At 37.8% G+C, this 17,458-nt stretch overlaps 1 protein-coding gene across 2 annotated transcripts in view; it reads right to left on the reverse strand.

Annotated features, from left to right (window-relative positions):
* The window catches only part of galt (galactose-1-phosphate uridylyltransferase), a 56,397-nt gene that overhangs the window by 14,428 nt on the left and 24,511 nt on the right, over window positions 1-17,458 (reverse strand). For both annotated transcript variants that reach the window (XM_030148808.1, XM_030148810.1), the window contains exons 8-9: window positions 6,233-6,365; window positions 2,156-2,239 (exon numbers count right to left, since the gene is read on the reverse strand). In XM_030148808.1, the coding sequence (XP_030004668.1) occupies window positions 2,156-2,239; window positions 6,233-6,365 (217 nt within the window). The remainder of the gene's footprint in view (window positions 1-2,155; window positions 2,240-6,232; window positions 6,366-17,458) is intronic.

A 17,458-nucleotide genomic window follows, 5' to 3' on the forward strand; every position in this document is an offset into this window, starting at 1 on the left:
TTTCTCCTTTAATAGCGGGTCTAAAAAGCTGGCAATGTCCCAGGTACCAAAATGAACACAGTTTCACTGAAGCACCCATGTGGAAATCAATGCCATGAAACTCCCAGCACACAGTTTTTTTTTGTTTATGTCAATGCCAGAAGTGGTTTGGGCCTTCATAGTTACTGAGCGTTAGTGACTTTTACAGCCCTCTGCAACCCTGCACTGGAACTTTGTTTCTCAGTTGCTGTGGTTCCTAAACATTTCCACTTTGCACACCCCTCAAACTTGATCCTAGAATGTCTGGGAGAGAACAAATTTCCAAAACTGATTTGTTTAATTGTTAGTATGCTCTTACAATATCCTATTAGGTAGGAATTCAACAGCCTATTCTTTCACAAATGTCTGTAAAGGCAAAGTGCTTGATTTTATACAACAGTGAGACTGAGAGAAACAACTAAACTGAATGATTAAGAGATATCGCTAAATACTTTTTAAATACTTTTGTCCATATATGCTGATGACTTTTTGGTGCAGTTTTAATCTTTTTCTGATGTTTTGTATGTCAGGCTCTAATGTACAATGTTCCTAGTTTGAGTATTTTCTTCCAGACGGTGCCAAATAATGCCAAATCCAACAAATTTTTAAAACTCAAAATTGTTTTTAAGATATTTTAACACAATGGGATTGTGAGGACCAATAGACTCTAGAAAATCGAAGTCTTATAGTTTACAACAGCATTAAATCAATGCTCAGTTCATCACAATTCAAAGTCACATTTTTAGATTACTCTATGACTCTATCACTTTATGACTAAAAATTACTCATATGTTATTACACAACAAAGACAATTTAACCATAAATATTTTATACACTACATAACATACATCTATCTATCAGTGTTTGATCCAAACTGACTGTTCATGCAAACTTGAAATGAAAGACATAAATAAGTGAATTAAACTCTAAAAGTCAAACCTAAGACCACATACAACATCTATGACTTAAATCGTTCAAGTCAGATATTGCATATTCCGGTGAATTAAAATGTATAAACATCTGCCAACAACCCACTGAAAATACAAACGACTGGCATCCGACCTCAGTTCAGTTTTCAGGGTCTTGAGAGATATAAGACACATTTTTGCTCTCTAATTACCTGGTTGCTGTTCAGTAAATGCAGCTCTTTAGAAATGCTAGACTCTGCTCTCTCATTAAAAATCAAAAAATAAGACACTTCCCTTAGCTTTTTTGGCACGGAAGGTCTTGCAATCATGCCAGTTAGACAAAAATATACTGTATTTCTGTCTCCCCATGATGCTTCAAATGAAGATAAGTGCTTAGAAACACATCATGAGTGCACTTCACCTGCGAGCCTGACTGCTTTCCCTCCCAGTGATGTAAGAGACATACATTATTGTACATTAAATATGTGTTGAAGAGCCTGACATTGAGAGTGCACTAAGATTGTTATTTGCATGTGTGATGCAGAGGCTGAGAGTTTGAGAGATTGCAATCAATGATTTATGCCAGACGTGACTGAAATGTAACAAGAGTTCTACATCTACTGCATCGCAAACACAATACAAATTTCATGCATTAATTCTTTTGGTGTTGCGCTTATCAGCACTGACATGTATCCAGCACAAATCTGGGTATAACATTTTAATGTGAGGAGAAAATAAAAGCAACAAGGAAGTAAAAGAAGAAGGAGGATAAGAGGATGAAAAGCTGTGAAAGCTATTTGGATAAACTGAGGAAAAAAACAGGATGCATCTTTTGTTTTTCTTCAACAAGTGACAGTAAATGGTAGTAGGAAAGTGATTATTAAAACATTTGCATGGTGGCTAAAAGCACTGCTGATTGTTGTAGATTATGTATTTTGCATTTTTACATATGTAAGAGAGAATTAGCCTATAGAAAATTGGATATTTGATCATCAGCCTCTAGTCTGCCATATTACATTTGTGTTTCCATCCCACTAATCCTTCCCCAGATTGTACAGTATTTGGACTTAAATTAAATTTAATCTTGTCTTCCATCTGGCTCTTGCTTTTTTCTGTTATTCTACAGAAGAGATTTCAAACTGCTTATCAACATTTATTCCAAAACTTTCTCCTTTTATAAACCTCCCACTTTCCAAAAAGAAAAAAAAAAAAAAAAGTTTTTGCCTTACCATGCCAGCCCATGGAGTAGGGAAAGGAGACTTCAAACAGATTGTCATATTTGGTCAGTAGTCGCTTCATAATGTCAGCCAAATCTAATAGAGAGGCAGAAAAGAGAAGTTAGTGAGAAAACAGAAGGCAGGTGGATAGAGGAAAAGAGAAAGAAGATAACTGTGAGAGGGAGCTGCTCATTTTAAATAACACTAGGGATGAGGAGAAGAAGAGAAAATGTAAAAGTAAATTCTGAGTATTCTTAATCCTAAAACCAAACAAAATAAGGCGAACATACGAGAGGAAAAGAAGAATCAAACACACCTCTTCTACTTGTCTCAAGATGATCAAATTTAAAAAAAATATATGCAGCAGCTGGTCTCAAGTAAACACTCAAACTATAGAACAAAGTTATTAAGTTTCATGAATATGAAGAAGAAAGTGTGACTACAGTAAACATTTTTATTTATTAATGCAACTCCCATGTTTCGTGTCAGTTAGTGCTGATGTGCAGGACATCATACTTAAAGTTGTTCCAAAGGGCAAGTTCAGAGTTTTTGAAGTGAGACAGGCAGACAGTGAGACAGACAGTGAGACAGTCAGACAGGTGATATTACTGATCCGAATAGGAATGATGAGGTCTTCATACAAACTGTCATGTCTTTTTTCATTGTCTACAACAGTATTATGCCTAAATGAACCCACAGTTGAGCCAGGAAGGCATGAATTTCATGCTTGAATGTGAATAACATGTGTATCTTCAAATCTCAAATCATTCCTTCACATGTACAAGAGTAAAAAGTCAGTTACCTACGTTTGACTTCAATAATTCACCTTTTATGTTCATTGAAATGTGAACTATTTGACATAATAGGGGCTTAACAGAGGCCAGGATGAATGTACATGTGATTCTTTATTATAAATGATGTGACACACAAGGGGAATTAGTACAGAAAATCTTTTTATTTATTTCTTTATTATAGACAGAGGTTTTTGAAATATTTTAGACCCCCTTCAGTCATGTCAGGTTTTCTGTTTCCTGTAAAGAGAACTATAAGCTGGCCATGTCTATCAAATTTTGAGCTACCTTCAGCTCTCAACAACAATCTGACGGGCATATTCACAGAAAATACTATTTTGTTGTTATTTATGCTTTTTTCCCCATTAAACAGTGTACACAGATACACAGAACTACACATAAAAGACAGAAGAAGATAAACCTACACAACAGTTGGATACAAAAAACATAATCAAAGGCAACAAGAGAGAAAAGGATAAATAAAAATAAAAAGTCCTTAAACATCAACTCCATGAAAGTCATGATTTTCTATTCTTTTACCCTCTAATAGTACTTATTATATTGTAGCACCTCTTATATGTATCATAAAGTTCTACCAGATCTCAGATCTCTATTCATCCTGGTTATCAGCATTTCGTAAGGTTTCATAGGTTTAGGCCACTCCATCGTCTGTGGTCTGACTCTGTATCGACTCATTCAGTTACATGGAATAAATCTGCCTGCTACAACCAGTCCAAACCCAGCTTTAGAAAACCCTGGTGGATTCAGAGATTTATCTCTTTGTAGACACAGTCAAGGGGACTGGTAAGGGTTGGTTTATGCACTCATCCAGGTTTGCAGTCACATATTTATACAAAAGCAACACCAAAGAACCCTCCGATAGAACATGTGCCTACCTGCCTACTTTCTTATTACATTTCAGCACATACATTTAAACATTTTAAACAATTTCAGTTACTTTGTCTTGTAGCCCACCCTACATTTGAGATGTAAATACTATATTCTAACAAGCCATTTTACTTAATTGTGTGTATAAAGGGGGCTTTTAGACGTTTTTGAAGGATTCCAGACCTGAACAAACTTCCCCAATTCTGTATTTCCTCCTGAAGGTGGTAATGTCCAGCAAACTCCTTTCACTCAAGAATTCAGTGAAGCTTGAGTCCAGGCAGAGTGTAAAGTCCAGCTCAATCCACAAACCATTATACATGTCTGGTATCAACTGATCTCAGTGCCAGCCCACATCAGCTGATGGCTAAACCGACTCTCACCTGTGGGTCCTATTGGTTAGACTCAGTCTTCGGGCTCCTATATTAAAAAGGCTTAGCTAACATCGCTGTCAGCCTGGTGCCATTGCTGCTCCTCTTTGCACACAGAGTAGAAACGCTCTGTACCAGATTATAGCATTCTACCTAATTTCCATCTATAGTCCCTGTAGCAGGCAAGAAGGAAATTAAAAAGGGAAACAGTACAAGACATTTAAAAAGGAAAATATACTTAACCCTTTATAGGGCACTCATAGAAATAGTCTGAAATTCATTCTTTTTTTTTTTTTAAATCCAAGAAAAACATATGTAAGGTGAAAGGAACATGTATTTTATAACATTAGAACATCATTTTTTTAGAACATTACAACAACATGACTGTTGATATAGACACCTGTCAACATACACATCATCACTTTGAACACAATCACTTACATTAGTACCATTACTTCATAGTACCTAACAAAGCAGTTGCATTCACTGTTCATGCAGAGGTGGACCTTACAGACCCTGTAGACCACATTTGACCTGAGATTGTTGCTTCACTGTCCTCATTGTAACTGTTGCTGTCACTGTCTTGTAATGTGTGTGAAAATGACCAAAAATAGTCACTGGTCACTTGCCCAATAAAGGTTTAAAAAAGTCACATACTCAAGGTGTAGAATACAGTCGAAGGGAAGAGTCAAGGCAGACTTGGTTTCGTAAAATCCAATTTTGTCTTGGTAGAGAACGCTCTAAAATTTGTAATGGCCTTCAGTTCAGTGGGAGTTTCTTCCATTCTGTTATGGCTCTGTATGAGAACACAATTTGCTGCGCACTATTACCCCTCGACCAGAATGAACAGACAGATGGACAGATGGATGGACGGATAGACGATAAACCGATTACAATACTCTTTCGGCCAGTCAGCCAAGGGGTAAAAACTGATAGTCCAAAAGCAGTTTTACGTAAGCACTGCCATTTAGAAGAAGTCCTTGTTGTTCTGGTAGTTTGTTCAGAAGTCAGGTGAACAAGTGACTTAAGAGGTAGAGGTGCAGACCTATGGAAATTTTCAAAAAACAAATGGACATTTGCATAGATAATCATATTTGCAGAGGTTAAAATCTATGATGCAGAACATCATTTTATCCGTGCATCTCCATCCCAGCCTTGCAAACTAATGGCTGGTAGGTTTGTGTACCATGCAGAGCTGACCGTAAATAGGCAGCAAACACCAACTGAGAAACACAACAAATACCACCGCTGGATTAGGGAGGCCATTGAGATCATAAAACAAGCCCCGAGGACTATGAACAGGGATGAGGGATCTTACACCTGATCCCACACTTGAGATGCTGTCTTCCGCAGAATGCCAGACAGCAGGGGGGATAGTCATCCCTTGTTGTCTGGCAAACCTGGATAAAACAGCTGACAAGACATGTCACAGGAACATCACGTGACCCTTCTGAGGAAGGCTACAGGTGTAGCTGAAACATATAAAGGTAAAAAAATCAACTTTTTTAATCTGTCTGACAAAAAAAAAGAGGCAAATCTTTAACTGAGAAACACATTTTATAAATAAGCTGTAAACAAGAATGCAAAAGCCTCAGTCTCAGTATGACCCACATGAATAAATCCGAAAATGCTACATTGAGAATTAGGCAGATATCCAAACCAAACTTGCCATTTACATGACCTGTATCAAGCTCAGAATATTGGTATATTCTGAAAAATAGTGGAATATTAGTGTGCTTGAAGAGGTAGATAATAAAAAAGGATTTGTTTTTCAGAGGAAGACGACCTTAAATATTGGATATTCACTAATTCATGAACAGAAGCCTCCTATTGTGTCTTAATTTTAACATTTCATTCACTGAAAACCTTAATAGTGCATTGAATGAACATAGAAGACACACTCAGATGCACAGGAGAGACTCCGGCCAAGAAGCAAACTTGCAAGCCCACTGCTGAGCCGCTGAGCCACCTCAAACTAATCTTAATTGCCGTATTACACTCCCAGTCACTCGCTCTGCTGGTATCTTCACACAAACACTCACCCTCTCTCTCCTCTTTGGCCAGGTCACTGATTCTGAGGACATGTCGTCGTGGTAACAGCAGAGTCTGGTACGGCCAAGTTGCCCAGTACGGTACCACCGCCAACCAATAAGAACTCTCCACCACCACACGCTCCTGAGAGGGAAGAAATTATAGTTTATTGCTGTAAAAATTAGAAAAAAACCTCATCCAAAACCACACTGACCTTTGTAATAATTCAGATTCTTAACTATCAAGACAGGGATACATTGTGTGGTTTATTCTGCTGTTGTTTATTTGACATTTCTCTTTTTTAAGCAGCCATTCATGGTCTCATTTCCCAAAGGACTAAATCCAATGCAAGTCAAATAACACCAGTTAAATACATTGATGCCAGTTAAGTGGCAGAACTGATGGAAAAGGCTGAGCAATGTAGACATTTTTAGAGAACATATATCAACAGCAGCAGAATATAAGCCATGACATTTACAGAGAGCGTTGGTGGATATCTGAATGTGTAAGAAACAGTTAAAAGTGACATTTACATTTCATGGCAGCCTTGGTTAAGGGTTTCTATTATAAAAGCAAATGCTGATGTATTATCTAGCACAAATGTCATTACCTTTCTCAATATGAAACACTGAAAGTCAGAGGAAATTATTCTGTAGTGCACTCAGAAGAACAGCAATTTCAGAGTCAATATAGATGTAATTATTCATCATCTTTGATTTTTTATATTTCCATTACATATCTTTTAATAAACCTGCCTTCGCAACTTTTATACTAAAGCATTTACTCTGAAAATCAAGTCGACTAATGGAGGTACTTCACTTCCTTAGGGGAATTTTAAATCAGCCACCTTCACAGTCAGTTTAACAACTGGAGAAATAATGTGCCACATCAGAATTGCTCTGCTCTCTACATTTTCTACACTGTTGTACATTAAGGGAGGTTTCACACCTGGAAATTCAAGTAAAGGTTTTCTTATCTACATTGAATACTTTTGGTTCAGTTACTTTTAATTTAACCCTGCAATTTTGGGCGTGGATTAATACATCCTGTTGTCCCGTGGGATGATGGCAGGTTTTTTCACTGCTTACATTACTTGTATTTGGTTCATTTTTTCTTCATATTTTGCTTAATGGCACCAATATCCTTATGTCATTTACTGTAATTGGTCTAAAAGTAGGTGGTGTGGTGGTGCAATTGTTAACACTGTTGTCTCACAGCAAGAAAAGTCCTGGTTTCATCCTGTATCCCCAGTGGTTCTTTCCAGGACTCTGGCTTCTTCCCATCATTCAAGCCTATGCACCTTCATTGGTTAATTGGCCACATTAGATTGCCTGTAAGTGTTCAAGTGAGAGTGAACAGCTGTGTATCTGTTGCCCTTTTTCTACTGCCAGTATCAGCTCAAGTTGCCATGTCTTGGCAAAGCTTTTTTTTTGGCATTTTCACCATATGAGAGCAGGGAGCACCAAATCATCAGATACTATGTCTAGTCCCACGTTTGTTGATGTTCCAATCAGGATGTTGGGACCCTAAACATGGATTGATAAATCCAGAATCATCACTGGGTCACTACATACAGTATATGCCATCATGTTGCGATATGGAATACCAAGCCAAGCTAGAGGCAAATCTCAGAGAATGTTGGCACTATCAGGGTAAAATGGCCATAGATTTGAAGTGTAAACAACTATATTCTCTCCTGAAAAAGCTGGTTTCATTCACATTGGTTGTTGGGGCCACCTTTGCCTGATGTCATGACAGGATAGGATCCAACCTCCACCAACCCTCCAGAGGATTAAAGCTATACCGTATGATGTGGCATTTTTACACTTTTCTTTTGTCCTCTTAAAATGCTCCTAATAATCACGTGTCAAACTAAAATGTAAAAGAAATCCACCAGGTATTGAAACTCAAAAATGTTTAATTCTCATATATTTCTGATAAAAGTCTGACCAATCATTTTAGTCGGTCCGAATGAAATAATTGGCCGAACCTGGCTGAGCCTCCTGTCAATCATCCATTACGCTTGTCCAGCATCCGATCCATTATCGCTGTCTCCACATCCGATATGTGTCCCTCTGAATCTGATGCTTCACTCGCGCTGCTTCTCCTGTCACTGACCACAGTCTACTGTCTAAGATGTGTATGGACAGAACTCAAATGCACACGTGGAAGGGAAAAAACGGATTTATTAACATCAACAACAACTAAGGGGAACAAACAGGAGTCTGATGAATGAAGGATGGAGATAAAAGCCCGGAAGTCTGATGTACTGGACTAAACAGGTCTGCACAAAGCTCAGCTTTTATGACTGTGGGACTCATACAGGTACATGTACATGGTGTCACACAGTGTAGGATTATGTAGGATGATAAATGTATGGACTATGAAACCTCAAATGTCCACGGAAAATTCATGGAGGCCACGCGTCCACAGTGCGCGCGCCCGTCGCACCTCATCTCCGTGGTGCAGTGAAGACACTGACCCAGTACTGCACAGACCACACCCTTAAATACAGGGTCTACTGATGAAACAGGGACCGCGGGCCCGCGGCAGGTGGATGATGTATCTGATTACTGAGGAAGGGGTCCGTGGACACACCGGACCTCCGCCTGTTTCCTCCGCGTGCATCAGGTGAGAGGAGGAGAGAGGAGGAGGAGCCTGAGAGCTCAGGCAGAGGGGAAGTGGGCGGGGCTTTGGAGGGAGGCGGGTTGTTCATGTTCAAACTTTTACTAAGTGCTGTGAGAAATGCCACATCGGTAGGTATAGCTTTAAGCAATTACAAATAAATAAAATAAATGAATGAACGGACTAAGGGCCTGATTTACTAAGATCGCAAATTACGGGTGCAAATTTGCTTGCTTGTGCAAAAAATGCACATGCTATTGATTTGTACATCAGGGGTGATCAACTAAGATTGCCTGTGCAAATGACAACAGGTGCAAAGTCTTGGAGACCACCCTATTTAAATGAGGATTTTGTGTGCGCTATTGATTGTCATCATGGAGACAGTTCGCAGGAAAAACTGCTCTGGGATGCACCAGCACTAATGGCAACAGTGCACTGGAATGATCCAGATGCAAGGAAAAGTAATGTTGGAGGAGTTTTGTCATAGAAGGTATTGCATGACTCCTCCTTGTGACTGGCCCCAAATCATCCCCTAGTTCATCTAGAAGTTCTAAAACAGCATTGCTGGGCAGCGCCAGATTAATTTTAGAGGTGGGGGGGCCATGGGAGTTGTTAAATTGAATGACTGTCAGGCGCACATAACTTTGTCACACTGTAGCCTAATGTCGGTGCATATTTTTGATAACAATCATCAGATCAAGTGGAAAAGTAGCCTTTGCTACAAGAGTCTGTCTTTTGAAAAAGGAAATAATTTATGTAATGGACTGCAGCACTCATGAATATGAAGCTGCTCTTTTTCCACACAGAGGGCTGGATAGGCATTTTTCTGTTGTCGTTTATCAGTGGTAAAGTCTGTTATTAGTGAAATAAATAGCTTCTGTCTGTATGCTGCTCTGTATGGCGAATGAAAACCCTCCACATCAGTGCTTATATAGCCGGTTCAGGAGTCCAGTAACAACACTGTGGACAGTGTTGTTTGTGTGTGTGTGTGCAGCGCTAGAACCCGTCCTGTTTGTTTTTCACTGGCTCTCCACCCATAAAGAGAGAGAGAAAGACAGAGAGAGAGAGGGAGAGAGAGAGAGAGAGAGAGAGAGAGAGAGACGCCTCTCAGCACAGTCGAGTCCTGGCCTAATTGTGATGTGCCACTGGTGGAACTGGGCATGGGGGGCAGGCCCATAAAGTGGGGGGGCCATACATCTCAATCATTTTTTCTTCTGTCATTCCAAAAATGGTGATGCGAGCAGAACAGACTCGTTCTCTGCGTTGCCTTTGGTTGTGCCCATGCCGCCTCCTCACAACAACTGCAGCCAGTTTTGCGCGAAGCTGTGCGAGTTAAAACCTGCCTTTCCGACATGCTAAATATAGACGCAAAATCAGCCACCGCAATCAGTTTCAGGTTTAACAACATAACAATCAATCAATCAATAACATCACGCACACTAAATAAATATCTGCATCTACTCCTCCCAATAATTTTGTACATTCTGGCACAAACACCCATATTGCATATTCATCAAGGCAAACATGCTAAATGGGTTGCACAAGCTATTTTGCCCATTTGAGAAGCACAACCCTCGGTGTGTCCTGTCCATAGATAAGCTTCCACGTGTTTTTGCATGCGCAGTCAAGTTTGTGCAAGTTTTTACTCGCACAAACCTTTAGTAAATCAGGCCCTAAATGTCTAAACCATCAGACTGTAAATGAACTGTGATTCAGTTTGATCCAGACTGAAACCAGCTCTCTTTGTCAGACCAAAGAGTGGCTGTTTGTTCCACATTATAGTCCAGGGGCAAATTTCACACCTGCAAATTTGGCCTGAATGAACATAAAAAGTTGTGGAATCCAAACCTAACAAGGTCAATGTAACTTTCAACTCAAATCTGAACCAAGGGTCAACTTGTTATTGGATTGTATACATTTTGTCTGCTGTCCCTCTGCCTTCAACCTGCACTGTTGGTAGCAGACTATGACATCCTGTTTTCAGCTACCTATGCAGAATTTTCTACTTTTCATTCGAGTTTCTTCTTTCTTACATTTGTTTCCCTACATCTGGTCTGAAAGTCTGAACAATCTAAAAAGTGTTTCCACACTGTACATGAACCAAATCATGGTTTTATTACACCTGAACTGAGACCACATTCATATTCTGGTGGTGGTAAACTACATATGTAGCCACAGCTGCCCTGAGGCAAACTGACAGAAGCGTGGCTGCCAATCTGTGCCTACTGCCCCTCCGACCACCACCGAACACTCATACCCTTCGGTTATTAGACAACCCGCTCTACCTCCTGAGCCATGGCCGCCCCAATGATATTTAACATACATTGCCGTTTGTGGCTGGTGTAAAAACTAAAACCAGTTCATGATCTAACATCTAAATGGATTTGAGTGAACACTTTAGCAAGACATTAATACACACTTGAACATCATTAGAGCATGAAACCACCTAAGTGAGTGTTCTACCAACAACCTGACAAAACCAGGGGGTGCTACAGGACGTAGAAATAAATTGCTGAGAAAAGGTTCACCGAGCACTTTAGGAGAGTTCAAAATAATTATAAATCATCTCAGTCAGGACAGTAGGTTTGCAGTAGGAGGCCTTATTATCATAAAGTGTTTTAAATGCAGAATGTGTTTGAAGCTGAGATTTAACAAGCTGATGAGTGGGCACAAACATGACCTGACCTTGGTATTGCATTCATCAGAAACAGATTAGCTGTAGAGATGTGTGTGTGTGTGTGTGTGTGTGTGTGTGTGTGTGTGTGTGTGTGTGTGTGTGTGTGTGTGTGTACTCTGCAAGACCCAACACAAGACTTTCTCTGCTGTTTGTTGAGAACGATTTATGTACTTGTGTGTTTCCAACCTATATTTTCTGACATAATGCCTTGTACGTATTCTGATCTCAAACAAACCAGTGAAAACGTGCATGAAGGTATATACAATATTATGTGGTAGTATCAATGTTGGTTGACAAGCTTTTTATCATTGTATTGATTGATTTACTTGGCCATTTGGGGATGAAAAACCTTCACAACAAGAAGGAAACAGAGTTTGGACAGACCATCACCTTGTAAAATTGTTCTGGCTGTCACATCTTCATGCATTCAGTCTGATTTTAAAAAAGAAGTAAAAAGTTCTTTAGCTTGATGACTTTGACTGAACTTTAACACTTGCTCGTGTGTAGGTTGGGTATAGTTTATTATAGTCCACTGAATGAGAATTTGAGCTTCAAAGCATTTTTCCATCAAAAAGTTCAAGACCTCATTAAAAAAAAATTAAATATTAACATCTTCTCCACCCACACTGGAAAAATGAAATCTGCACTGTATAATAGTTTGATTTGGGTTTTTCTTTTTCACAAAAAAATTCAAGACCTCATTTTTTGTATATAAATTGCTTTTTTTTTTCTTTCTGTACATTTTTGATATTGATACAAAGACTGAGCTGAGTAGTAAAACTGCTGTAAAAGCTATATAATGACCTGAAGGAGGTAAAAAGTGTAAATACAGAAAAAAATTTAAGGAAAATGAGTACTCAGTCAATTTTTTACGGAATAGTCATTAGTGATCGTAGTACTTGATGATGAAACACTGAATATTTTCAGTTTTTTGAAACTGTGATGACCATTCCATGTTCTATATAACTGTATCTCTACTAGAAGTTGATAATAACTGTTTTACAGTAAATACTAAGATGTTAATGCATCTTATCTTTGCTTAATACTGTAAATCTCCCAGGACTATGTCTGTGCAAACTTTTCCAGCCATGCATTAGTGCATAATTAAGAGATCTACAAGGACAACTGTTGGCGTTTAATAGCTGTGGAGGGAAACACAGATTAATCTAACAGAAGCTCGAGAGTACAGTTCCCTTAAGGAACTGTATAAGAAATATAGGACTTTACTTAATGCCTGCAGGATTAGTATCCTGATTCTGGCTTCCCTTTCAGAGGGTATTTTGAGAACAGAAAATGAGCAAGACAAAAACAACCTGGACTCAGTCCTACTTGTTTCTGTCGTGTGTTTTGTTTAGAAATGCTATGACTGGGTATTGTGGATGAAACTGCTATTATGATAAAAAAAAAAAAAAAAATGTTCATGTTAGCCAGTATTGAAAAATTATCGAATAAATGTCAGGTTTTAAGGCCGACTGATGAAACCAGACATCTATTTTTGACTTTATGTTATTTATAAAAGACATAATGAGATGATATGTGTTAAATGACAAGGAATATGCACCAATGAAGTTACATGTCAATCCTTTTTAATTTTATTTATTATGGGTTCTATTTGCCTAATGTACACTGCTGATCCTGAGGACAAATTTCATTCATATGGAAAGAAAGATTCTTCAACCATGAAGAATAAAACAGCATAAGACAGTTATGTGTGGTTTTAAATTATTCATGAAAGACAAAAGAAGCCTTATACTATATGTACCCTAAAATGTCTAAAATGTAAAAGCTGTAACAAGACAAAAACAATAACACAATGTAAAAAAAAAAAAAATCAGTAGAACAGTTAGGTTTTTCAAATCATGAGAAAAAAACCCACCAAATTTTAATGTAATGAAATGTAATGCGCAGCTCTCTCCTTTCAGTCTGAATTAACAGACTAGATGTAAATACAGATTAACCTGATGCTGTTTAATGCTGTTAAGGAAGCATGAAGCCACTTTTCTACACTTCCATGATGAGACAGGGAGCACAGCCATCAAACTGTGTCCAGGTCACATCTGACAATAATGTATTTACCCTTTCATGCATAGTGGTCACTACAGTGGACAGTTAGTCTACAGCTGTTCTCTCATATATTCATGAATTTTGTTGTTTTAGTTCCATATTAGCCAACACAGTGGATGCTTATGCATCATCCCATACACTGCAATTTATACCATTACTGTAACTTTGCTGTTCTTGATAAACCTGATCTGCAGTAACATGTTTGAGTGTAAATCAATTGCTAATTTTTAGACTGTAATTAACATTTTTTTGTTTGTTTGTTTTTTAAACAAAAAGGGTTTTTTGTATATTATCTCCATGAAGTCAGTAATAACTAGTTATAAAATATGTTAAAATGTGAGAAAACATCCGATTAGCGAATTTAAAAATTTTTTTTTTTCATTGTTTTTATATCCCTCTCTGATATTGGGTTTTAAATGCATGTTTTTTTGCTTCAAAATTTCAATGCGTGGTAGCTGAGTGGACATTTTTGTAACTCCATGAAAAAAAAAACTCAACTGCATTGTTTTTTTCATGCCTAAGGAGGAATAACAATACTCAAGAAAAAATCTTGACTAAGGTTCACGTAATTCATGCACGAAAGGGTTAATTTTCCTCCCACCATCCAAAGACATGTACTGATAGGTTAATTGGTCAACCTAAAATTGCCCTGTAATGTAGCAAGTCCATTACTGAATAAGACATGCACATTATGTTTAAAGTATTTATTTTTCATTGTGTTGCTCTTGGGGGGAATGTGGTCTGAAAATAGAGGAAAAAGAATAGGTAATATGGAAGATAGATGGGGTAATTGCATGAGATAAACTTGCCTGTGTCTTTGTGTCTGGTCCCAGGTGTTCCGGCAAAAAGAGTCCCCAGGGGGCCAGAGCACCTTTAAGAAGGTTCCGGGAGGGACCATTGGGGCAGGATTAGCAGGGGTGTTTTAACTGAATGACCTATTAAAATTATCTTATGGATATTTTAAAATTGTTCACTGTTGATTTAATAAAGTACATATTTTTATATGTTGTTAATGGGGTAAATAGTGGAACTCTTGGGAAATTTTTATCTTTAAATAATTAATTGGGGGGATGGGAAACCTACCTGTGTAGTCAGCAGAGGATAAGCTGGGGGATAGGACAGCCTACAAAAGGCTGCTCTTTTTCATTGTGTGGGGTGCGTGCAACCTGGACTGGACCCGGATGATGCTTTGCATAGACAGTATATTTTAACTTCTTACCTGTGTCTTTTTGTTAATATTTTTCCCTGCATTTTGGTGAGAATGAATAAAGGAAATTATGGTCTGCACCTAGACATGTTGCCTCAGTTCTGCTCTGTTCCTCCGTGCTGCTAACCAATAGGCCTACCGATGACATGTCCATAGGTTTGAATGTGAAAGTGATTGGTTGTTTGTCTCTATATGTCGGCCCTATGAAGAACTGGCAACTCAACCAGGGTGTACCCCACCTTCGCCCATAGGTAGCTGGGACAGGCTCCAGCACCCCCTGCGACCCCAATGAGGGTAAAGCAGGTTCAGAAGATGAATGAATGAATAACCTCCCTACCTGTCTTAGAGCACCTGTGATTAACAAAAATCTGCATCCCAAAGTACACTGTCCTCTCAAACCACTTAAATTACAGTACCTTGAAAGGTAACAAACTTTTTTTGCCTTGTGATACCAAAAAACCAACAAGCACAACAAACATCCAAAACAAATGAGTGATAACATGTTTTTATCAACAACAAAATATGAATGAAACAATACACTGAAACACTTTGTATTACAGCTGACAAAACAATATTACAACATAGCATGATATTATAATATAAAATGTACAGATATAGTAAAATCTATCCTGTACATTATGTACATACTGTATATCTACTGATTGCACTTCTGGTTAGATGCTAAACTGCATTTCATTACCTTTTACTTGTGTAAAGACAATAAGGTTGAATCGAATATAATATAATATAATATAATATAATATAATATAATATAATCTCTTTATTGTTATATTCATTTATTCATTAATGTGCTGATATTCACACATTTCTAATAGATTACTACTAGATTAATCTTCATAACCTTTCAGGTCAATATCTCTACATTGTTCTCCCCCAAAGTCTTCTTTTTCAACCTCGCTCATCCTCTTGTTTCACAGTAGCCCACCTCCACCCTTAACAGGATTAAAGAAGCAGCAGAATAAAGATTGAGAGCCGGACCAAAGAGGAAAATTGAAACAAAAGAATGGGGTGCATTGAGAGGAAGTAGAGGATGTCCTCAGACAGACACCTCAAACACCCCAAATCCCAAAGAGTTTTATTCAATTAGCTCAGAAAGTTTTTGTTTCAAAGTCAGGAGAGTCACCTGGGATCCGAGCCCCAATTCAAAGTGCTCCCAACACTGCAGTGTGCCAATTTACAGCCCTAACCTCAGGTCAGAGAGACAGCAGCAAAATAAGACACACACACAGACACACACCAGCCACCGAAGGCAAGTTGTTTAAGCTATGCTTGCAAACACACACAGACTCTGCTTCCACTGTGATTTTATAAAGGTCAGCTCCCATGAGTATCTGTCTAGGAGATTGAAGTGTCTTCTTTTTGCAAAACCTAAAATGCTATCCTCATACGCGCACACTCCCAGCAGAACAGGTAGCAGCTCGGCTCCCTGAACGAATCAGAGGCTAGAAGTCAAGTCCGTTCTGCCTCTACAGCATTTCTTCAAGTGGAATGAATTATGTTTCTTAGGTCACTCTCAAAAGAATAAGCTTTAATTCAAGAGCTAAAAAAGAAATGGGGAAATAAAAAAAATAAAAAAACTCCTCTTGAGATAGACACAGAGTGAGTTTCAGCTCAGTGTGTGAAGTGGGAAATCAAAATAAGTAACAGCTGCAATTTGTTGCATAAAAGTGAGGCCTGAACTGATGAAAAGCAAGAGAGCAGTCAAAATGTTTTGGTCTAATTTTCAAGAAATGTATGTAATGTAAATCAAAAAGATTGGTGAATAGTGTCTATGATGGAATATCTGGTGAGCAGATCTGGTCAAATGGGCTTTTTTATAACTTTTTGTATGAACAAATACTAAGTAATGTTGGTGAGATACAGCAGGAAATAAGAATATAAGACTTACCCATTTGAGAAGCCTTTGAAAAATGTCTTTTTATGATTTTCTTGAAGGTTGTGTATTTAAATTCTATGCAATCTTGGTTAAATACAACTGAAAACAAGAATATAAGATATAGTAACTTATGCAGTCTCCCAAAAACACCATAAAAATATTATATATAATAAAATATTATTCAAAAAAGTTGTCAAAACAAATTCCAACCAATCTTGGTGAGATATGAGAGAAAACCAGGATATTTGTGTAAAGCATTATGAAAATATGGGTTTTTATTATTTCCTAAAAAATGTTCATTCAGACAAATTCAATATAATCTTGGCGAAGTCCTAAAAAAATGTTATATAAACAGGGATATTCATGACTTTCTAAAAGGTTCCCCCATTAAATTCTATGTATAATCATGGGAAAATATGAATGAAAAACTAAATATTGACAGTTGCTTGTGAAGTCCTAAAAAGCATTAGAAAAATATGTTTGTTTGTTTTTTTTTACATTCCTAAAAGTTAGCCTAAACAAATTTGAAGTAATCTTAGCAAAATATAACAGAAAGCCAGAATATGAGAGCAAGCTGCTTGTGAAGTCTTTGAAAAACTTTATATTAAAAGGGATTTTCATGATGTTCTACAAGGTTGTCTCATCAGATTCTGTGGAATGTTGGTGAATGTAACAGAAAACAAAACTTAGCTGCTTACAAAGTCAAAAAAGGGCTTTTATGAATCTCTAAAATGAATAAATGAAGTTAAATATAGCATAAATATAGA

Source organism: Sphaeramia orbicularis, chromosome 12 (assembly GCF_902148855.1).
Source record: "Sphaeramia orbicularis chromosome 12, fSphaOr1.1, whole genome shotgun sequence".
In the NCBI taxonomy this organism is placed as follows: Eukaryota; Metazoa; Chordata; class Actinopteri; order Kurtiformes; family Apogonidae; genus Sphaeramia; species Sphaeramia orbicularis.